Consider the following 23,763-nt stretch of genomic DNA (forward strand, 5'->3'; position numbering starts at 1 on the left):
ACTATATATTTTCTATACACTGGGTGCCAATGCAACCCCAACATACTGTTTTCTCTTCATGGAAACACAATTATAGCATATTGTTTATCAGACTTCAGATATGTCTTTTGGAGCTGATTGGTCAATGGCAGACCACTTGGGCGCGGAGGGCTGACAGTCCTATAAATACTGCAAGTGAGGAGCGAGACCTTGATCGAACAGGTTAAATCAGCAGCCATGAGGTCTTTGGTGTTCCTGGTGCTCCTTGGAGCTGCCTGTGAGTAGAGACTCCATTCACTGATTCACTGCAATTATGAATTTCACTCAGCTCATTTTACAGGTAAGCATATTTAATATACTGACGATACTCTCATTTGTGTAGTTGCTCTGGATGATGACAAGATTGTTGGTGGATATGAGTGCACACCCTATTCCCAGCCCTGGCAGGTGTCTCTGAACTCTGGCTACCACTTTTGTGGTGGCTCTCTGGTCAGCGAGTACTGGGTTGTGTCTGCTGCTCACTGCTACAAGTCGTAAGTGATGTCTTCATAAATTAGTTCATGTATCAGTCCATTGGTTTCCTCAGATCTGAACAGTATTTGACTTGGTCTTTCAGACAAGTGGAGGTCCATTTGGGTGAGCACAACATCGTAGTTGATGAGGGTTCTGAGCAGTTCATCTCCTCTGAGAAGGTCATCCGCCATCCCAACTATGACTCCTGGACAATTGACAGTGACATCATGCTGATCAAGCTTAGCAATCCCGCTAACCTCAATCAGTATGTGCAGCCTGTGGCCCTGCCCAATGGCTGTGCCGCCGCTGGCACCATGTGCAGTGTCACTGGCTGGGGAAACACCATGAGTTCCAGTAAGTGTCAGGATTCATAATGCCACTCCTTTTCTCTACATGTTCATATCACTTTGGTCCACTCCATCTCTGCTGCTGTTGTATTAAATTCTTTGCAGCTGCTGATCCCAACAAGCTTCAGTGTCTGGAGATCCCCATCCTGTCCGACAGCGACTGCAACAACTCCTACCCTGGTATGATCACAGATACCATGTTCTGTGCTGGATACCTGGAGGGAGGAAAGGACTCTTGTCAGGTAGAGGATGACAAGAAATACAATTGTTGCATGAATATTATATGAGACAATCTTAATAATAATAATTTGTTATGTTTCTGTTCTTCAGGGTGACTCTGGTGGTCCTGTGGTGTGCAACAATGTGCTGCAGGGTATTGTGTCCTGGGGTTATGGCTGTGCTGAGAAGAATCATCCTGGTGTCTATGGCAAGGTAATATAGTAGTTGTTGTTGTTGTTTAATAATTGTTACAATGTGTTTGGTTTAAAATGAAGCACTTATTTGATTTTTATGAATTGTCTTTTCTTCAAGGTCTGTGTGTTCAGCCAATGGATCGCCGACACCATGAATAGCAACTAAATCTGATACGTAATCACATACAGCCTCCAAATCTGCAATCCATCAGTTTTTCTTTGTTTTGGAGGTTAAAAACCTGTAAAAAATAAAAGCATTTAAAAATATACTGCTTTCCCAAAGTACTTCATTCATATTTGTCAATGAACACTGAATATATTGTTTTAAGTACTTTAACAGGCCTACATTTAAAGGTGCAGTAAGTAATTTCTGGAAAACGCTGTTGATATTTGAAATGACCAAAACAAACATGGCCCTACCCAAAAGGATCACACCCCTATCTTGATGCCTCCGCCTCCACATTCATGTACATGCTATACAACACAGGCAATGATTAAGGGGTTATAGCGATCACTAAAAGAGGAACCAAAACAAAAAAGTTCTCCGGTTACTGATGTAACTTTGGTTCCCTGAGATGGGAACAAGACATTGTGTACAGCATAAGAAGACGCTTTGGGGAAAGACCTTTCTCCTCAAATACTGAAGTATTATTCGCTTAACGCTATTACATTGCAAAAGGCCAATGGTACTCAAGCACATGAAAAGGGGACAGGAAAGTGCCGTATATAAGCAATGAGTGGCATTTTACCAGAAGATTTCTACTGAATAAGAGAGCTTACGAAAGACCTGAGCATAACTAACAAAGCTTGAATGCAACGTCTCGTTCCCTACTCAGGCAACCGAGGTTACATCAGTGACCAGAGATGTTCCCTTTCGAGAGGGTCTCTTGACGTTGAGTACAGCGTAAGCTGACACTTTGGGGAATGTATAACTTCGCACCATGTTACTGTGAAGTGCGCTCAGCATAGGTGGAGGCATAAAATAAGTTAAAAAAAGTTAAAAATAAATAAAATAAAAACCAACTAAACCCAGCTGATTTAGCAAAACGCCAGCTAAAAACAGCTGATTTGGCAAAAAAAAAAAAAAAAAGTTAACAACCAGCTAAAACCAGTTGATTCAGTAAAAAACAGCTAAAAACAACCTAGGCTGGTTGTCTAGTCTTAGCTGGGTTAAGCTGAAAATAGCTTGTTTAAACTTGGTTGGTCTTTTAAAACGTCTCCCAGCTTGACCAGCTAAGACCAGCCAAAAAGTAGCCAAAACCACTTTAAAACCAGCCTGAGAGACCAGCCAAAGCAGCCAACCAGCTTAGGCTGGTTTTAGCTGTTTTATTCAGTAGGGAATTGTTAAGCTTTGCTATAGCAATAGACAGCTTAAATACACCATAAGACTCACTGTACAAAAGTTTTGAAAGTCTATGGGATTTTTTGTGGTTTATGAAAACCATCGAAAACCAGTTGGATCAGTTAGAAAAGTCACAGCACACTAAGTCATACCAGTCTGAAGGTCTGACCCGAGTTTGGTGGTTGTAGCTTTAAAGCTCTAGGAGGAGTTAAGTGTTAAATTTTGGCGAAGAAGAAGAAGAAGTTTAAATAGTAGATAAGTAAGTTGGCTTTCTCAAGCCAACTTAAATATCTGACTATGCAAAATAATCATCTTTCACAGAGAGCTCAAAAGAAAATACATATGTTTAGTCATTTTAAAAGCTTTATTAAAACTTATTTATAGGCAATGTATATTATAAATGTATAATATTAATTGCCAGTTCATATAATATGATCTCTAACCCAGGATAAAACCTGCTCTGGAGTGTAGCATAAGTTAACATGGCTACGAAACCCACTCAAAACCAACCCACCTTCTTGAGCCCGAAAACTCAAGAGTTTGCTCAAACATAATTGAACTTACCTGGATAAAAATCAAAACCTGCTTTGTGAAACAGGCCTCTGCTGAAGACCACTGTGTGAGTGTTATTAAACGTACAGATGTAACAAACTGTTAAATGATTTTTTTTTAACTCCACACACCCACACACACTAGTTTAGTACTATCTAAACTAAACTGCTATTATGGAATGCACAATACAGAAAGACAAATATAAAGATGAACATGTCATCATTCATTATCCGCTTGAGATAAATATACTCTACATGCTGAATGTAGAAATATGTAAACAGTGTGTACTGCATATATGACTGCTGATTGTAAAAAGTTGGCACACTCAAAATTGCATTAAATACAGATGGAAAATGTGGGTGGGAAGATGGACAGCTGTTGAAAACTTGTGTTACATTGAAACTTCAATGTCAAGGTCACAAAGCTTAAAATTAACCTATTCAGCAGCACAGCTGCTGGATCTCCCTGGTTGTATCAAAGATTTAAATTCTGTTTAATCTACAAACATTGGTTAAAAATGTAACTTTGTGTTCAATTTGTTCATCAGAATTTAAATACATCTGTATTGCAGGTGGCATTTCACTGTTAGGTTAAGGAGGTTCTGGCTTTATGTTTTGAGAAATTTACAACAAACATTTTACCTTTAAGAATATAAGCAATAAAAATTATATATCTTGTTTCTTTACATGCTTGATAAACTAGGTTACATCAGATTGCCAATGCAGCAATAATATACAGTTTTCTAACATTCAAATAATCAAGATATAATTCTGTATCTCTTCATAGATACACAATGACAGCACTTCAGATATGTCTTTTGGAGCTGATTGGTCAATGGCAGACAACTTGGGCGTGGATCAATAGGCTGACAGTCCTATAAATACTGCAAGTGAGGAGCGAGACCTTCATCGCACAGGTTAAATCAGCAGACCATGAGGTCTATATATATATATATATATATATATATAAACAAAGAGAAAGAAAATATATTTCATTTGTTATAATCAACAACATGAAGTGAACATGAAATGAGAGTTACATCAAGGCTTCCCAAACTGCGGTTCGTAAAGGGACTGCAGAGTGTTTGAGAGTTTAATGAAAAGCTAATAATAAATTAAATTATAAACAAGTAAAATTAAAATCATTTTAAAATAACATCAATCAAAATAAAACACTTACTAAAAAATTAAGTATTTTGTACCTGCATGTCATATGACCATTAACCAAAGTTAGAGAACCGGGAACATGCAAATGTGTTACTTAATTATTAAAATATAAATTTTTAAAATCTAAGGGGTACTTCAAGTAAATATATTAGGTGAAAGATGTGCCTGCATTACATGTAAATAAGAAATAACATGAATTTATGCATTTTAATGTGTTTGAAAGACAAAAGCCTCCCAAATGACATAGTAATACATGGTTAAATAACCTTATTCAAATACAAATTAATGTGTTCATCAGTAGTTGATGCAATGTTGAAACACTTAAACCTGAAATGATTTGTGTAAATCCAGTGGTCAAATGCCGAGTAGTCACCTGACTAGTGACTGGTCTTTGTGTGAATGTCCACAAACCTGGAAGACTTTCTTAGTGTACATAAGCGGTAGGCTAATTTTGAAAGGAACATTTAAAAGATGCAAAGGGGGAATTAGGGAGAATCAATAAATTATAAATTTTTTTTTGCTATTGTATGAATAATATGCAATCATGTAATCAATAAAAAAGTAACTGCAGTCCGATTACAAGTATTTTAAAATGTAATTTAATCTAATTACAAGTACTTAATTTTTGGAATCTGATTACGTAATCCAGATTACATGTAATCATTACTACCCTGGGGTGCGTTTCCCAAAAGCTTTGTAAGCCTAAATTCATAAAAACGATCGTACGACTGATCTTAATATTACGGTCTGTTTCCCAAAATCATTGTAGATCTACGAGTGCTCTGGAGTAATCGTAAAACTCTAAGTGCATCGTAAGAAGACAGAGTTATGCGGTCACCTGCAGGACAATCGGCAGATTGCACCTTTAACTTTATTCAAGTGCAATGTGATTATAATATAAGGATTTGATTGTACTTTATTGTACACTTTATTACTCTTTTTTTTTATTAATTTATAAATGAAATAATTAAAAAGGGCAGAAAAAATAGAAATACACATCTAAATTAAATGACTGAATGAAAAAAAAATTAATAAAAGAAGTAATGTAGGAAATATGCTTCAAAGACTGGGGGAAAAATCTGTCAATGACTTGCTGAAGTGCACGAAAATGTATTGGACCCGGAAATATCATCTCTCTCTCTCTCTCTCTCTATATATATATATATGTGTGTGTGTGTGTAAAGTATATTATATATTATTATGTAAAGTATAATATTATACACTATAATATAATATAATAATATAATATAATATAATAGTTATTATATCCGAGTCTGGAACGCAGCATTAGGTTAACATTTCAATAAACGAGCGTGTACTACAATTACGAACCATTCTCTAAGGTGACATTTCAGCACTTGACAAACGGATAGCGACTACTAAGTAGCACTTAAAGCACAGCTATGTGCGATTGTGTTAAGTGCATTTTTGGGAAACACACGTGAAACAATAACAAACGATCGTAAAATCACTTGCAGAAAACGCTCTTAAGCGCTAAGATCAATCGTTATCGGGAAACCCGGCCCAGTACAGTTGACCGGAAATGACTGAGCTGGCTTATCTAAAACCAGGAAGTAATCGTGCATATGGTCAATTCCGAGGGAAAACCGCGGACTTGGCAACACTGAGTGGAGGTGACGTATTTCCAGATCCACGCGACCAGCGGCGCTACAATTTAAATGCCATGGAGGCAAAAAAAGTAGAAGGCATACTGGTATGTGGGATACCCATAAAGAACAAATTCTTGTTGAGTTGTGGCAGCAGAGGGCATGCTTGTACAATGTGTCCTCTAGCTGCTATCATGACCGCACCAAAAAGGGCATAGCATGGAAGGAGATAGCGGAGGAACTGCAGCTGCCAAGCTCCCTGTGCAAAACTGGCATCCCAAGTTGTCCTCTTTTCCCGAGGCATGAGCGGGTCCATATTGCCCTCTTTCGCCGGCGCCTTTTCTTTGTTTCAGCGCACATGAAAAGCACAACTGCCAAAGCGCGATCCATCTTGATGTACCGGTATTTGTTTACCACTAGCGCATGCTGATTACGTTGCGCTAAGAAGTTCGTAAAAACGATCGTACGACTGATCTTAATATTACGGTCTGTTTCCCAAAAGCATCGTAACTTAAGTAGCACTTGATTGAAAATCATCGTAGATCTACGAGTGCAACTGTAACTGTTTCCTACTTGATTAAATTAAACCCTAAATATAACTGAAAAAACCCCCACTGATTTCGGCCCGAAGGACAGCGTCACCTGAATTCACAAATCATGGAGAATGATATTCGGTATTATTTGCATGTCTATGACAGCGCACTGCATATGTATAGCCAAAATAAATCTGAATATCAAACCGCAAACTATCTTTACTGCGGTCTGATACCGGAGCACAAAGGAGTTTGAGGAGAACTTTAACGCTTAGAGCACATATGTATAGGCTACCTTCCAGCAGACTAAACATTTTCTGAATAAATGACAATAAAATTGAATGATCCCAGATGTACTTAAAACATGTTCAGAAAAACGAATTTAATGGATTTTAAGAGTAAAAATTAGCCTATTTATCGGCGTGACTATAATCGCTGTTGACAATGCTTGCATGCGGAACCTTACTCAAGTCTTATGTTTCATTCAGGACTCTTCAGACCGACGCACCATCACACATGCATTTCTCCCTGTGCTGAGGTTACCTGAATGTATAGCAGAAATAAATGCGTCTGTTGATCTCCAGTGGATGTAATCGCTGATCACAGAAGTGCTCGTCTGAGTTCCCCCCCCCCAATATATTTAACGTTGTGTAACAGAGGGGTATTATTTTCTGGTGGAGTGTCCTTGACCGTTTCTTGTAATGCGACTCACCCTGCGGGCGTTGATTTCTCATGGACGGGTGGCCCGTCGGATAGGACTCGGACCTGAGTCCAGAGTCAACATGCTTCGGAACATACTCACTGGTCTGGTTCGACACGAGAGAATAGAGACAACAAGAGCCCGAGCCGACGAGGTTCGCTTTTACGCTGAAAAGGCAAGTACAAAACCCCGCTTCAAGTTTCATCTTGCTTTTCCTATATCTGGGAATTTTCAATCAGGGGCATTTTCGACTAGCTAAAATCTTGAAAAATAAAACGGCGTCTGTTTCATTTATGACTTCTGGTAAATATTTTAACGGAGAATTATTATTTGATTATAATGTAAAAAAAAATCATAAGATTAATGGTAATTCTGACCCTCAGACTGTCACTCTGCTGCTCTGTCTGCCACGAGATGCGCTCCTGTCACTATTCTTTTCCGTTATAATTAAATATGATTATAAATACATGTTCTTGCCATTTAAGACAAGTCAACAACTATATAATATTAATAGAAAATATTATTGAAATATTGAGGTTCCGTTAAAATTGCCACAACAGTGAAATTCTGGTAAATGAAACATTTTAAAATATTAGGAAAAAGCAGATAGAAATGCAGTTATTAAGTTTAAATCGATTTTAATGTGCTCTTTAAAACTAGAACGATTGTTTTGTTTTTATTTTGACTTTTTAAATGTTTTTTTTTTGTTTCCTTTTAGCTGATTGGTTATGCTAAAAAGGGAGATACTAATGAAAAGTCAATGAAAATGGCTGATTTCTGGCTCACGGTAAGTTTTCGATCCTTCCTTCAATACGCCATCCATCCATCCATCTCTCTATATATATATATATGTATTTATATTTCTCCCTTCAGGAAAAAGATTTGATCCCCAAACTTTTTAAAGTTCTGGCGGTAAGATTTGAGAATCAAACGGGTGTATATACACGCATGGCTCGCATTCCTAACAGGGAGAATCTGGACCGTGCGGCTATGGCTGTCCTGGAGTATAAAGGCAACCCTTTCCCTCCCTTGTTCCCCATGAAACATGTCAGTGAACTCAACTTGTTAAACCAACTTCTGAAAGCATACAGAGAAGAAAAAGCTCAAATGGTGTCTGAGAAAAAGGACTTATGATCTTTAATCACTGTATTTGTACATTATATTTCATGTAATAAACCAGGATACATTTCATTAAAATCTCTTTAAAATTTGTTTTCAGTGTCGTGTATGGTTAGTTGATGCTCAAGCATGTCCATTACTTTTTAAATCAATATATTATATTTAAAATTTCTATGACTTTATATATGAATTTGTATGATATATGAATAAGATGTCCTGTAACTGGTCACAAAAGTATTTTGTCTCCACTACATTTCAAATGGTCCTAAAGAATGGTCAAAGTGAATTTTTGAAAATACAAATATTCCATATCTCTCAGCTAATGAGATTATTTCTCATTCTGGACTCTGGATTTAAAATAATTTTGTATAGTATGATACACAGCAGAACAAATTTAACAATAGTATTTCATGTCAACTAACTCTTTAAATTTGCCCTGGTTTCAAAAAAAAAAAAAATCTATATTAAAATGTGGTCACTGATTCTTAAGTACAAGAAACAAAATCAAAATATGTAATAAGGTATTATTTTGGATTAATCTGTTCACCAATATTACTCCCTGCTTTAATTTTCTCTTGTTTTTCTTGTTTGCCAATATACTGTACGTCAGCATGGTCAGATATAAAAATTAGTAAAATGTTGATTAGAAATATTGAAAAACCTAGGATTCACTTTGATGAATGAAGGAATTAGTTTTTAAATGTTTTCAGACCAATGACAATGATTTGTTCAGCAGTTGATTGTACTTCAGAGTTGTAGGATTACCGTTACAGTAGATCCCTTTATTACTAATCAAACTGCAAAATGAAACGCATAAACAAGCCATTGTAGTAAAACAGACCATTTTAATTTGGCAAAAAGGGTATGCACTGCCAAGTCATTTGACACTATTAAAATGCATTCAGTATGAACAGTGCAACAGAAATGTGCTTAACTAAATCTTTCTGTGCTCCCCAATGTGATGTGCTAATATCTATCATATATTCAAAAAGTGTGCTATCTCTTCTCTGCTAGGTGTGCACACTCACTTAGATGGAAAAATCATGGCAAAGCCTTTTAAGATCACCTTTTCTGGTGACTTCCAGACAGAACAAGTTCAGTATTTATTAAAGAAATGGCTTAAGGCCCAAGCACATCCATTAATACAAAAAATCAAACCACGGGAACCTATATTTCATGATTCTTCAAGTATGGTTCTTGTTTTTTTTTTTTTTTAAACAACAAAAACTAATATAAATATGTCATTAATATGTAGAGTTATAGGATTACATTTAAAGCAGGTCAATTTCAGATGGAGATTATATAGGATATGTTGATATATAACGCAAACATGACTCACAACTGGTTGTTTGGTTAAAAAAAAAAAATACAGCCGTGATAATGGATATTTTACAGATAAAACCTTCACATTTTACCTGTATATCTGTCTTTCACTGTATTGCATTATGCTTGCATTTTCAAGGGTCTCTGATGGTAATGAAGTGTTTAAAAACAGTAAAGTGCTCCATGCAGTCAATACAAAGTGTTTCTGTAGGAGTAGAGCTATATTTTCATCATACTCAAGTAAACAAACCTTATGATAATCCCAGCAGACTGAATGAATCTACTTTCTACTCACTGACAGAATAAAAGATCTACTCACAGAATAAAAATCTCCATATCCACTGAAGACCGCTGTGAGTGTTATTAAATATACAAATGTGTAACGAAGTTTGCAGAAATTGAATCTGATCTCAGAACTGTTCAAAGAGTTTTTGAACTCCACACACCCCTGCACGGACTGGACAATACAGAAAGACTGGGATAAAGATGAACGTCATCATTCATCATCCGCTTGCCATAAATATTCTCTACATACTGTAACTGTAAACTGTGTACTGCATACAAAATTAAGACTGCTAGTTGTGAAAACTAGGCACACCCAAAATTACATTGAATACATCAGAATGTAGACAGCACAGACATGCATGGTTTACAAATACTAGTTGTTCCACAGTCAACTTGCCTTTGCAGTTTAACATCAGTTTGCAAAGTCTCTAGCTGTATTCAATGTGAATAAAAATATATAAACCCTAAATTATCTCAACTTTACAGACAAAATGTGTACATAAATTCTCAAAAAAACAGTTAAAAAAATTTAGTGAGGGAGATGAATACTTGGTTCTGTTGCATTAAAATGGCATGGAAATACAAATATTAACAGCACCACTTGAAATAAACAAAGCATTAAAAAAGTGTCAAGAGCTCACTGTACTGTTACTGTACATCGCTAGCCTACTGTCACATTAAGCTTGAAATATCTATACTATAGATTCACCATTGTCTCCTGTCACTATTGCACTGCTTGTATATTATCTCTCTCCAGTGACTCATCTCACTGAATTATTTATTGCTTCTTATTTTTTAGGAGCTGTGTGACCAGGTTATGCCCCACTCTCTCTTGACGTTCTGCAGCTTGCATTTCTCTTTACAAATTCAAAGATATGGATGTTTAGTAACTTTTTTGAAAATGGCTTTACTTTTTCACGCTTGCCTTAACCTAATCTATTGAAATATTGAACTCTTTTTCACCTCATAGATGTTTGAAGGTAGTTTCCGCATGGCCCGTTCCTCTATGGCCTGCTCTAGGCTTTGGAGCCCATTCCCGTGGCCCCTTGCATACTAAAATACTCGGTGAAGTGGGACGTTAATCTAGGAGGAGGGGGAGAGTGTGCAGAGCTGCGTGGTGGTATGGGAGGAGGAAGAGGGACGAATGTAGATGACAGGTCCGCTGTTGTGGTGATGATCTTGTGCTCGCTGTTCCTTGGCACTTCCTGTCCCTTATGAGCCACTGTCTCGTCTATCGTCTTCACAGGGTCCTCAATAGGGAAACATGACATGGACTATATGAAATAACACTATATGAAAGTACACTCTTAAAACAACAGCTCACCCAAAAATGAAAATGTACTCACCATGAAGCCATTCCGTATTTAGAGGAGTTTGTTTCTTTTTTTGGAGAACTGATTTGGAGAACTGTAGAATTGCATCACTTGCTCACCAACGGATCCTATGCAGTGAATGGGTGCCGTCAGAATGAGAGTCCAAACAGCTGATAAAAACATCACAATAATCCAGAAGTAATCGAAACGACTCCAGTCCATCAATTAACGTTGTGTGAGAATTTTTTTTGCGTGTTTGTAATAAATCCATTATTAAAGCATTTTTCCATTCAACCAATTGTTCCGGCCAAAATAACATTTTGTTTTCACTTGTCCAGTGAAAAAGTCCATCCCCGTTATCCTCTTGCATCAAAATCCACCGACATACTGTATTTGTTTAGTTTTGGACTGTTTTCATTTGTAAATATGAGCATATTTCTTGATTCAGATGAGACAACTTTTTCACTTGAGAAAGCAATATTATGGATAGTGCATTTTGGACTCGTATTTTAGCCAGAAGCAACGGTCTGAAGTAAAAAATGTCCTAAAGATTGGTTTGTTTATTACAAACATGCAGCTTAACAAGACGTTAATTGGTGGACTGGAGTTATGTGGATTATTGTGATGTTTTTATCAGCTGTTTGAACTCTCACTTTGATGCAGTGGATCCAATGGTGAGGAAGTGATCTAATGTAAATTTTGATTATACATTTCTTCAAATCCATTCCAATGGATGTCAAATCTTGGATGGCCTGAGGGTGAGTACATTTTAAGCACATTTTTGTTTTTTGGGTGAACTATCCCTTAAAAATAAAGGTTCTTTATTGGCGTCTGTTTCACAAAGAGCCTTTCCATTGCACAGGTTTTTTTTATAGTGGAAAAAGGTTCTTTAGATTTTTTTTAAATGTTCAACACACTTAGCATAAATGGTTCTTTTAACCATTTAAACCATTTAAAATGATTCTTCAATGGCATTGCTGTCCCAAAAAAAACTTTTTGGAAACTTTATTTAAAAAGCTGCCCAGCCTGATTATTTTATCATCAAAATAAGTTCACTTATATTCAAATCAGTTTTTTTTTTCATTCCCATCTATAACATCTAATACTCACTGTGTGGATAGAGAAGAGCTCTGTGAAGTTTGGCTGAGAGTCTCCCAGGAAGGAGCTATTCCCATAAGCATGATGAGGGAAGCTTTCTGCCCCCATGCCTTTAGGACTGGAGAGAAGGATTCCTATCTGGGACGTGCGCACGTGGTAGGGAAAGTTCTTATTGGCTGCTGACGGACGCGTGATGGCCTGGAATGACAGGATTAGTCACGCAGGGTGTTTTATCATATTACTTGCTTAAATAAATGAAGTAACAAACAACAGCAACAAAAAAGTCATACCAGGAAGACGACATGGGCATAGAGATGGATGCCGAGTTGGATGCCGTTCACAATCTTTTCCCTGGCCCAGCGAGAGATGCCAAAGTTGGCAATCAGAGCCATAACTGGCACAGCAAAAAACCTATGGGTGAAAAAAGTAATGGATAAAAAGAGGAACAGGCTTTATACTGTCAATCTTCTTTACAACTTTACAAAGGCTTTGGAGAGCGTTGAGTCAAAGCAGAGAAAACAGTTTCAGCCTAGTCTCATGAAAAGACAAATGTGACTATGTATACATTTTTTTGAGGAAAGTTTAAAAAGTGTTTTTCTTTGAGTTCACGTTTCCAATGATTCAAACCCATGCCTTTGATATTAGGAGTGTTACTCTCAGACACCTTACGTGAGGTGTTGAACAAAATTTTTAACCTAGAAAAGTTCTTGCCAAAGCTAAATATTGTATTTGTAATAAATGTGACTATTTTGTATGATGAAAGCATATTGTACAATAAGTGGCATTTAGAGCACTATTAAAGTTGCGATGCAACAAAAGTAACGTCACATATTTTGTTTCCGTATTTTGACGTGTATCCAAGTGAAATGGATTACGGAAAAAGAACAAAATGTAGGAAAGGGACTTTTTTTATTCTCCGATTGTTGTTTCGATTGGTTTAAGTGGACTATATAATTGGAGAAATCTGACAAGAAGTTGACAACATTTTAAATAAAAAAGTACCAAAAATAAATAAATAAATAAACACAGATTAGTCAATAAGATAAATAACACACATTTAGAAAACATATAGGGTGAATTTAAATTTTTTCATTTCATGCTGAATGAAATGGGAGTAAAAGTGCTTTTACCGCACTTGCATGTGGAAACAGATAAACTGTATCAAAACAGTAGGCTTGTAACAATTTATGTTCCCTCTTGCACATTAATGTTTTTTCATCAAATAAATTAAATCAATGGAAAAATATAATAACGTAAGCTTCTGGTTTTGTATGTTCATAGCTACATATACTATTTTATATTCTATAGGTTTATGTTAACCTTATGGCAAAACTCACCATAGAGTATACGCAGTGAAGAAGGGGATGTAGAAAGGTTGTTTTTCAGGGTAGTGTTTGAGGGACACCAGCACAGCGTAGCAGAACCATACGTAGGCAAGCAGCTGCAAACCCATTAGACCGTACCCTGCAGGGCTGTCATAAGCATACAGCACCTCGCCTGGATCAAAGAACTGCAAACACACACGCAGTGGGAGTGGGAACAGGGAAATCACCGCCCTTGGCAACCCATCTGTATGACTGATGGTTTTAAAACCGACCATGGCACAATCTGTTAGGCTGCATAAGTGGAAACTGGCGAAACATTCCTCAAATCCAGACATCTAAAGCTGCATTAGAGCAAAAGGTGACATTGACACAAGATGCAACAGGAGCTCTTCAAATGCTACCGCAAGAGCTTATCTGGGTCATTCTCTATACCTGTCTTTCTCTCTCTCTATCTGCCGGGTTCCATTACACCACGCTACAGCATCACGACATGCTCATGCTGAGTAACTTCATCTCGCAGCCTTACATTATGTATAGAGTGGAGTAGCTCTCAGGTGCAGCATGAGAAACTGCAGCTGAGAGTGCTCAATCATGATGAGTTTTTCCAATCACGAGTCACCATTTCAGCTAAATTCATTGTAGCAAATTATATTCAAAAGTTTTATGAAAAACTAAATTACAATAAAACAGTTGACATTTTTCCCACACGTTTTTCAAAAACTAAACAAAGGATAACTTATATTGTGTTAATTCAATTTACAGTGTAAATTGCCAGCAAAACCATCAGAAATGCACAAAGTTTGGGGTCGGTAACCTTTTTAAAATGTTTTTGAAATAAGTTTTTAATACTAATTTATTTAAACAAAAATAAAGATTTTTATTATGTTACAACTGTTTTCTATCTTAATATATCACATGATCCTTCAGAAATCACTCTAATATGCTGATTTGGTACTCAAGAAACATTTCTTATTTAAAAAAAAAAAAAAAAAACGCATTTATTTGAAATAGAATCACCCTTACAGAAAAGTATACATTTTTTAAAGTATTTAAAGTATTTTAAAGTATTTAATTTAATTTCCAGAAAAAAAAAAAACCCTTATTGACCCCAAACTATGAATATTCAGCTTATTGTTAGCTTAAAAGAAAAATGTTAAGATCTTACTTCTGCTTCATATATGAAGAGGATGATGTAGGTGATGGTGTATATTGTCATATAAATTGATAGTTTCACAGAGCCACTGTGACTTATTCTTGCCCTGGAAATCAAAAAAAGAGAGAAACATTATCACTACTGTATGTCATCTTCTTTGAAAACATGGGTCAAAAGACATTTGTCAGATGTTGGATCCCCTGCATACCTAAAGAACATCAGCATCAAACGTAAGCTCATCCTTGAATTCAGTACACACTTGAATTTGGATACAGATTTGTCTTGACATCTGGGTCACATTAGAGTGATTAGCCTTGTAAGTCATTACCCACATTATGCGAGAAGTAAGGCCTCCTACCTGGTGACTGTGAATCCCTTCCCCAGGAGAATCAGCATGAGCAAGAAAATCAGGAAGCTCACAGAAAAGAGTGATTTCCCTGGTGAGAGGAAGACAGCCACAGAGAGTTACACAGGTGACCACAAGTAGGTTGCGAATCAGATCAGCATTTAAGAATGAATCCAGTCACAAGCACACAAATGTGTGACGCTAAAATCCAGTATGTTTAGATACTGTATTGTAATACTGTTTAGCACAATTTTATAATACAATATTTGTGGTTCAATCAAATATTTTTACAAAACCCTTTTCCTTAAAATAGAGGAAGATGTGTACATTGAAATTAAATGTTAGGTAACTTGTCTATAGAAAAAGATTGGATTGGAGAGAAAAATAATAATTTCAACTTTATCATTATTTCATGTCAATACATGCATTTACATGCTAAGTAGTTGTGTAAAAAAAAAAATCAAGATAATGTACAGTCAGCTGGTTATTATAAATTGCAATAAAATAAACCTTCAGAATGACACAAGACCACCCAATCAGGGTTTCTTTTGCGATAATGAGCATCTGACTGTATATTATCCTCTACATACAGTGTTTTTCTCACCTAATATCTTGAGGCTGCCATTCCCAACACCATCTCTGGCATAAAGGCCCCAGTAAATGCAAAAGAAAAGCAGGCTTAAGACTGAGAGAAAGGAATCAGAAAGTAAAAGAAAGGATGCCAGAGATAAGAGAGAAGAGAGAGAGAGAGAGATAAGTCACAGTAGCAGCCGTGAGAGCACAGAGGAAGAAGTTGAATGTGGGGAGGAGATAAGGATGAAAGAAAGAAGGGATGACACAAGAGATATTGTTATCCATCCAGTGTCATAAAAAAGTGTGTGCTTGTGTTTATCTATATGAGTGTGTGCAGTGGCCTTACTCACCCTCCACTCCAGCTGCAGTCATAAACATCTTATAGGTCGTATGGAGTAGCTGTCTTCCCTTTAAATTATCTTAAAGAATTACACAGAAGAAGAGATTCAGGGGAAATGAATTACTAATGCAGAGAGACTAAGAAAAAAGAAGAATCATAGTATCTGTATGTTCGTTTATCTGGCTAAAAATATCCTTTAATTTAACACTGAATAATAAGACTTGCACATTACTGAGACCAACATATCTGAGGTCTTTTATACCTCAAGGACATGGAAACTCACAAGCAAAATAACAAGACAGTGTAAACACAAGGGCGAAAATAACCAAAAACGTGATGTCTGTCTCCAGGATGCCTGAAACACATAAACAGAAGAAAACAAGAACAGTATTCAGTCACAATCTAAGCATGATAAATGTCTTGAAGTAATTGTTCACCAAAGAATTCTCATCATTTACTCGCTCTCGTTCCAACCCCCTGCTGTACAACTTTCTCAGAAAGTGAAATTTAGCTGAATGTTCACACTGTTCTTTTCCATACAGTATGACTTTCCATTACAGTAAATGGTAACCAGGGGACAAAATATATTATTATTATTACTATTGTTATTATTTAATTCACATATTAAATAGAATAGTGAACATTGCAAAATTATTAGCAGAACTAAAAGACAAATCAATGAAATCTTCACAACACTTTTAGTCAGCAATGAAACTTTTATCTGTTTCTAACCTAAAGCTGTTGCATAACTTTAAGGACTTGAGGTGTGTCCCAATTCGCATACTTATGAATTATTCTATGCCGTTTTGTAGTATAAATAGTGCGAGTAGTGTGTACACACTGAAAATTCCAAAAAGAAAAAGTGCACTTTAAATAATCAGATGAAGTGTGGAATGTTGGACACTTCATGTACTCAACTGTAGCAGCTTTAATTAACGGAGGGGGAGGGGCTATCAGACTCTGGTTATAAATGACAAAATAACCTTATACAATTCACACACTACACGGTTCAGTGCATAGTGCATAAGCACATAGTGTACAGTGTACAGCATTTGGTACACAGCTTTGGAATATAGTGCAAAATTTGTGTAGACTATTTGTAAGATGTTTTTTTTTGTCATTTTGGAGCTTCAAAACCCCGGGCCCAAGTCACCATTCACTTTCATTTAAGAAGAAAAAATTATATCGATTTGAAAAACATTGAGGGTGAGTATATGATTTTATTTTTTTTATCCTGGAAAAAATGTATCATGGTTTTCACAAAAATATTAACCAGTTTATTTAACAGTGATAATAAGAAATGTTTCTTGAGCACCTAATCATATTAAACAATATAAACAATGTAATTCATATTAAACAATATATTAAACGGTTATTTTTAATTGTAATAATATTTCACAATATTAGAGTTTTTACTGTATTTTATTTCAATAACTGTATCCTTAGTGAGCATAAAAGACTTCTTTTAAAAACATTGAAATATTGTACTGACCCCACACTTTTGAAGGGTAGTATATAATGGATATATTTTGTCATGCCTTCACATCATACAAAATAAATTCCTCCCACTTTCAGTCATGTCTCACCAAACTCATCTGCAGAGAAATGCTGGGTCCAGAAGGACTGTCCATTGGTTAATGTCATTTCATATTCCAGCTGCAGCCCATCTCCCTGTTGTTGCATGGCGAAAGAGAAAAAGAGGGAATTCGGAGGAGAGAAAACAGAGAGAAAAAAAGTGAGTGGGGAGGTTCAGAGACCATATAAACACTGAGTGCACAAACAGATCTTTGGGCTATAAAAGACTTCAAAGCAGCAGTTTCTAGCTGTTGAGAGGATTTCGGCCCGGCTTAAAAAAAGAGAAACACTTTGATTTCACTTGGCAGGAAAAAAACATTCCCTCTCCCGCACTCCAAAAAGGTGAGGTGCATGAAGCATGCCCTATCACCAGATCAATGTGGCCAGAGATGGAGAGGAAAGAGAGAGAGCAGGACAAAGATATAGAGCTGGAGAGGGACAGAGAAAAGACCGTGACATACAAAGAGAATGAGCATGAAAGGCTGAAGTGAGTAATCAAATGACTGTAACAGAAGTTACGAGATACAGAGGTATAAGACTGGCCAATGAGAAAGGAAGCATGAGATAGAGGAGAAAAAAAAATCGTGACCAGACGCAGAGAAGCTCTATTAGGGACTGTGCTCAGAGACGATGCTTTACTTCAGTCCAACAGGATTTAACATTACATCCATCAGTCTGCCTCCATCCATGAAACATCCCTTTACATTTTGCCCCTATTTATCTGGATAAAATCCTTTCACACCGTGTACCTCTCCAACACTACATGTGCATCACTTCAAGCAGCTACAACAAGAATCACTCACTGCCTCCTGAAGATGGTCCAATCCAGAACTGAGCCTCTTTTTCTTAAAAAAACATCCCTTCAATGACATTCCTTACAATCAGGTCAAATAATTACTTGCCATGTTTCCATGTTCGCAAACTTGAGTGCATTTGGATTGTACAGTAAAGTTATTAGTCATAATCAAGTAGGAACATGTCAAAAAACATATATTGTAGATGTATCATAGAATGTCTTTTCAAGCAAATATTTTAGTATCATGGGACTATGTAAACCATTATCTGTATATCTTTCCTTATCTGTTGCCATGTCAAAATGATCTGTTTCTGTATCTGTATTCGAATGGAATTGAATGTGGTTGAGCTTCAACCAGAAGTATGTCAAAACAAAGTAAAAAGCACATTTTTTATGTAATTCTATTCAATTTATAGTTTCCATTTAGCAAACGTATAATTCATCATATTATTTTACTATTATAGAATTTATCAATATTTTGAATTAGCTTTTATTTTTAGATTTTCAATTTCTGTTTTAATTTTAGTTAATTCTATTAGTTTTTATCTTTCTATTTAGCTTTATTTATTATTATTTCAGTTTTAGTAATTTTAGTACTTCAACTTACATTTATTTTATTTTACTTAGCCAAGGCAACATTTAAGTTTTTCATCTAATATTTATATTTTACTTTATTTCAATCAATGAAAACACTTTTTAATAGTTTTAGTCAACAATAACAACACTGTTCAGAATGTTTAAAACATTAACATAAACATTTTAAAATATAAAGCATACAGTGGCATGCGAAGGTTTGGGAACCCCTTGCAGAATCTGTGAATATGTGAATAATTTTAACAAAGTAAGAGAGATCATACAAAATGCATGTTATTTTTTATTTAGCACTGTCCTAAGTAAGATATTTGACATAAAAGATGTTGACATTTAGTCCACAAGAAAAAACAAATAGCTGAAATTATAAAAATAACCCCATTCAAAAGTTTGTGTCATCTTTTGCATATTTGAACCCTTTCCAGCAGTGACTGTACGATTTTGAGATCCATCTTTTCACACTGAGGACAATTGAGGGACTCAAACACAACTATTAAAAAAGGTTCAAACATTCACTGATGCTCCAAAAGGAAACACGATGCATTAAGAGCATTGAATTTGAAGATCAAGGTAAATTGTACTTAATTTGTCTTCCGGAGGGCAACATGGGCAACCAATTTGAATGTCACACAATTCTTATTTTCATTCACAAGATACAACTTTAATCAGAGGCTTCACAGACTAACCATTATGTTGTTTGAAATGTTCATTAAAACTTTTGTTTTACCCTTGTAATTCTGTATAATTTGGTGCAATTAGTTATTCATTCTGTTGTCATTAATCATGCCTTCCTGTATACAGTAGTCTGCTTCAGGCACATTCCTAGTCCCTAGTATATTGTTTACTGTATCACCACTCACCCCACACTTGCTGAGCGCAATGTACCACCATCTCTCTCTGACAGAACGAAAACTTCGACCTCCTACACAACTCAGCATCTCTTCATTACCTTCGCCTTCCACCTGACAAATGCAGACACAAACATATGATTATAAAGAGAAGCAACTCTTCATTGTGTAATAGTTTATCACTGATTCAACAGAGAATGGTTATAATTTATTGTTGATGTGTGTAATTACTTTCCTTGTTCTATCCCAGTTCAATATGCAGAGACACAAGTGAGCCATTAATCAAAATATGTAAATACTGAAGCATGTTTAATTATGTTTGTTTGAATGAGCTCAACCAATGGCAGACAGGGGATGTGTTTGGGAAACCAGTTTGAAAACAATTATTTTTGGCGGTGCAGAATAGCAATTTAACTGTTATACTGTAACCATACTACTTCAAGCCTAAAGGACACATACACGCAAGCACACAGACTATATATAAATAGCTTTTTTCTTACCATACAGCCAGACCAGGTGTAGCGGGTGGTTAGGTTGATGACCTGGTTATTTTCAGGCCTCAATACTGACTCTTTCAGGTAGCAATTGAATTTGAAGATCAAGGTAAATTGTACTTAATTTGTCTTCCGGGAAACATGCAAGTATCTTCTGTTGCTTCCGAAGGGCAGTACTAAATGGAAAAAAAAGATATTTCAACAAAATAGGAAAAATTTGGACATCCTGTTCAAAAGGCTCTTAATGCATCGTGTTTCCTTCTGTAGAATCAGTGAATGTTTGAACCTTTTTTAATAGTTGTGTTTGAGTCCCTCAATTGTCCTCAGTGTAAAAAGATGGATCTCAAAATCGTACAGTCACTGCTGGAAATGGTTCAAATATGCAAAAGATGCTGGAAAACTGAAGAATCTGCAGGACACAGAGGATTTTTCTGAGGAACAGCCCTTGTAATTCTGTATAATTTGGTGCAATTAGTTATTCATTCTGTTGTCATTAATCATGCCTTCCTGTATACAGTAGTCTGCTTCAGGCACATTCCTAGTCCCTAGTATATTGTTTACTGTATCACCACTCACCCCACACTTGCTGAGCGCAATGTACCACCATCTCTCTCTGACAGAACGAAAACTTCGACCTCCTACACAACTCAGCATCTCTTCATTACCTTCGCCTTCCACCTGACAAATGCACACAAAAACATATGATTATAAAGAGAAGCAACTCTTCATTGTGTAATAGTTTATCACTGATTCAACAGAGAATGGTTATAATTTATTGTTGATGTGTGTAATTACTTTCCTTGTTCTATCCCAGTTCAATATGCAGAGACACAAGTGAGCCATTAATCAAAATATGTAAATACTGAAGCATGTTTAATTATGTTTGTTTGAATGAGCTCAACCAATGGCAGACAGGGGATGTGTTTGGGAAACCAGTTTGAAAACAATTATTTTTGGCGGTGCAGAATAGCAATTTAACTGTTATACTGTAACCATACTACTTCAAGCCTAAAGGACACATACACGCAAGCACACAGACTATATATAAATAGCTTTTTTCTTACCATACAGCCAGACCAGGTGTAGCGGGTGGTTAGGTTGATGACCTGGTTATTTTCAGGCCTCAATACTGACTCTTTCAGGTAGCAATCCTGTAGAGCCACATAAACCATCCATTAACAAACATGCTCTCCATGGGATTTTAAAACACCCTACAACAATAACAAAAGCTGAAGTACTAAGTAGCAGATTAGTACTGGAGTAGTGTGATGAAAAGCAGGGGCTTCCTACAAGCACTTTTTCATAGAGTCCCGCAATGCAGATCCTGCCACGGGGAGGGAGAAAATGTGCTGTATTGAAATACGCACATGCACCGACACTCGTGTCTTTTTGGAGACTGGATTTGGACTTTTAATCCACAGAACACTGCTGACATTTCTTCTTTAATCCTCATACTTTCTATTGATGCGTAGCGCACACATTCATGCTCGTACTCTCTGTTTGTTCATGCGCACACATGCAGTCTGTCAGTAAGTACACTCAATATTTTCACACACACACACACAAACACAAAGTCTGTCAGTGTGTGTCTCACCTTGTCCGGCCTCTTGTACACAGCTGGCCACTGAGAGCTTTCATCAAAGTAGAGCAATATGTTCTGACAGCATCGGGACTTTCAGTGAAAAACAGGCATAGAGGGAGGGAGAGAAAGACAGGATAGACAGATGGATAGATAGAGAGAGGGGGAGAGATTAATACTTGAACTGTCTATGCCATCTAGAAACTTAAAAGATGTATTGGATCTATATAGAGAATGACTGACATATAAAGAAAGAAGAAAGGCACAGTCTGACAACATAATTTAATGGTCAAACTTTTTTGGTTGTTGTTGTTTACAGTGTTCTTGTTTTGTTTATTAAAGCAATAAGCCCCAAGAAGCCATGGTTTACAGTGAATTTATAACAGTTAAGGGGCGTTGTTAGGCACGACGCGAAGCGGAGTTCACGGGGCTTATTGCTTTTATAAAACGGTTATTCCATATACGTAGTAAGGTTTCACAAAATAAAACAGAGCAAATAAAGTGTAATGATATTAATAAAAACAGTATTCTTCCACCAAACAATGTAGTTCCTCAGAATCAGTTGTGGTTGCAACAAAGTGGTTGCCAAACAACAGACAAACGTAAACAAAGGTGTATATTTGTAGAGTAATTTACAACAGCTTCGAACGTGGCTCAGCCAATCAGAATCATGGACCGGAACCATCCATTTTATAACACATTATAAGGAGTTACCCAAAAATTTTTTATTTGTAATGAAAACAACTAAACCAAATTAAGATTTTAGGCAAATATTATATGGATGTAATGTGGAGAAATACTGATATATAGAGATGCATAATATTATAATTCTAGTCAAATCAATGTCAATTATTATTTTCATGTAATAGGCAATAATAAAAAATAAATAAATAAATCCAACAATAACTGATGAAACTGATAAGTGTGGTACTGATATATTATGCATCCATGAATGTATTAAAGATTTAGTAGAACATCAGTAATCTGGTCTTGAGTAAAAATTCTTTAGTCTTACCTTGGGGTATCGGAACTTGAAGTTCAATCGGCCAAAATCAGTCAGGAAGCAAAACCTTGTGAGGAAAACCCAGTCCTGTGGAGAAGAGGGTAGGTAACAGAAAGGAATCAAATAGGTATGTAGCGGCTGTGTCTGGATGGTAACCTTCACTCTGAGGACAGTCTTGTGGGATTTTACTAGTGACATTCATGTGCTGTTTATTTGGAGTCCTGCAGCAAGCATACCCCTACCCGCACCCACGCTAGCAGCAAACACGAATCTCATGAAACTTTCACAGAACGGCCTTACCATCCAGACATGACATCATTTAGCAGACAAAGCACCTTACAGTACATTTATTAGAAGCATATTTCCCCTGGAGCTTGCTCAATGACACAATAGTGATGGCTTAGAACTTGCTGGGACTGAACCAGTCCCAATCTTCTGCTTCCAAGCCCTGTGCTTTACACCACAAAAATTAATAAAACCAAACTTATCTCCAATAAGTCTGATATAATGAACTGATAACGGTTTAAAAATCTTCATATCACATTATACTGTAACAGTTGAATGGGTAATAAGTTCCTGCAGTGTTCAGGGCTTCAGTCTGGTCTCATCTCAAACACTCTTAGGCCGACAGATACACGCAGTCAGTGAAGTGTAAAATGGCACTAAGGCCCAATCCCAATTCTATTTTATACCCCTTCCCCTTCCCCTTCCACTTGTCCCTTGAAACAGAGTGTCAAGGGGTAGGGTTGAAAATATTCCCCTAAGAATTGGGACACCACTACTATGCGGTCACACGGTATCATACGTCGTCTAGCTCCTACAATACACACACCTATGCTGGTGAGCATTA

General features: G+C 36.4%; 3 protein-coding genes across 3 annotated transcripts in view; 2 read left to right on the forward strand and 1 right to left on the reverse strand.

Annotated features, from left to right (window-relative positions):
• The first annotated feature begins 216 nt into the window (after window positions 1-216).
• On the forward strand, window positions 217-1,519 carry LOC107723473 (trypsin-2-like). Its single transcript, XM_016532111.1, has 6 exons — window positions 217-256; window positions 362-512; window positions 596-846; window positions 945-1,081; window positions 1,170-1,271; window positions 1,371-1,519. The coding sequence occupies exons 1-6, from the start codon at window positions 217-219 to the stop codon at window positions 1,416-1,418; spliced, it is 729 nt and encodes a 242-aa protein (XP_016387597.1). The 3' UTR covers window positions 1,419-1,519.
• A 5,421-nt stretch (window positions 1,520-6,940) lies between these two features.
• mrpl17 (mitochondrial ribosomal protein L17) lies at window positions 6,941-8,333 on the forward strand. The gene is made up of 3 exons (XM_016532000.1): window positions 6,941-7,327; window positions 7,871-7,939; window positions 8,026-8,333. The coding sequence occupies exons 1-3, from the start codon at window positions 7,154-7,156 to the stop codon at window positions 8,284-8,286; spliced, it is 504 nt and encodes a 167-aa protein (XP_016387486.1). The 5' UTR covers window positions 6,941-7,153; the 3' UTR covers window positions 8,287-8,333.
• A 1,444-nt stretch (window positions 8,334-9,777) lies between these two features.
• The window catches only part of LOC107723540 (transmembrane protein 145-like), a 19,673-nt gene continuing 5,687 nt past the window's right edge, over window positions 9,778-23,763 (reverse strand). Inside the window, exons 2-15 of the mRNA XM_016532223.1 lie at window positions 22,926-23,000; window positions 21,926-22,003; window positions 21,396-21,482; window positions 20,908-21,009; window positions 17,614-17,698; window positions 16,311-16,382; window positions 16,038-16,106; window positions 15,719-15,799; window positions 15,127-15,205; window positions 14,781-14,874; window positions 13,628-13,800; window positions 12,581-12,701; window positions 12,303-12,488; window positions 9,778-11,129 (exon numbers count right to left, since the gene is read on the reverse strand). Of these exons, the coding sequence (XP_016387709.1) occupies window positions 10,896-11,129; window positions 12,303-12,488; window positions 12,581-12,701; window positions 13,628-13,800; window positions 14,781-14,874; window positions 15,127-15,205; window positions 15,719-15,799; window positions 16,038-16,106; window positions 16,311-16,382; window positions 17,614-17,698; window positions 20,908-21,009; window positions 21,396-21,482; window positions 21,926-22,003; window positions 22,926-23,000 (1,536 nt within the window). The 3' untranslated portion in view covers window positions 9,778-10,895. The remainder of the gene's footprint in view (window positions 11,130-12,302; window positions 12,489-12,580; window positions 12,702-13,627; window positions 13,801-14,780; window positions 14,875-15,126; window positions 15,206-15,718; window positions 15,800-16,037; window positions 16,107-16,310; window positions 16,383-17,613; window positions 17,699-20,907; window positions 21,010-21,395; window positions 21,483-21,925; window positions 22,004-22,925; window positions 23,001-23,763) is intronic.

Source organism: Sinocyclocheilus rhinocerous, unplaced genomic scaffold (genome assembly GCF_001515625.1).
Source record: "Sinocyclocheilus rhinocerous isolate Xijiao unplaced genomic scaffold, SAMN03320098_v1.1 scaffold241, whole genome shotgun sequence".
Taxonomy (NCBI): Eukaryota; Metazoa; Chordata; class Actinopteri; order Cypriniformes; family Cyprinidae; genus Sinocyclocheilus; species Sinocyclocheilus rhinocerous.

Excerpts from the sequence above, each read along its gene's own strand:
- mrpl17 (XM_016532000.1), top strand. The coding sequence starts at position 7,154 with ATGCGACTCACCCTGCGGGCGTTGATTTCTCATGGACGGGTGGCCCGT. Across the intron at positions 7,328-7,870 it reads TTCGCTTTTACGCTGAAAAG|CTGATTGGTTATGCTAAAAA; the intron begins GCAAGTACAAAA and ends GTTTCCTTTTAG. Across the intron at positions 7,940-8,025 it reads TGGCTGATTTCTGGCTCACG|GAAAAAGATTTGATCCCCAA; the intron begins GTAAGTTTTCGA and ends TTCTCCCTTCAG.
- LOC107723473 (XM_016532111.1), top strand. The coding sequence starts at position 217 with ATGAGGTCTTTGGTGTTCCTGGTGCTCCTTGGAGCTGCCT. Across the intron at positions 847-944 it reads GGGAAACACCATGAGTTCCA|CTGCTGATCCCAACAAGCTT; the intron begins GTAAGTGTCAGG and ends AATTCTTTGCAG. Across the intron at positions 1,272-1,370 it reads ATCCTGGTGTCTATGGCAAG|GTCTGTGTGTTCAGCCAATG; the intron begins GTAATATAGTAG and ends CTTTTCTTCAAG.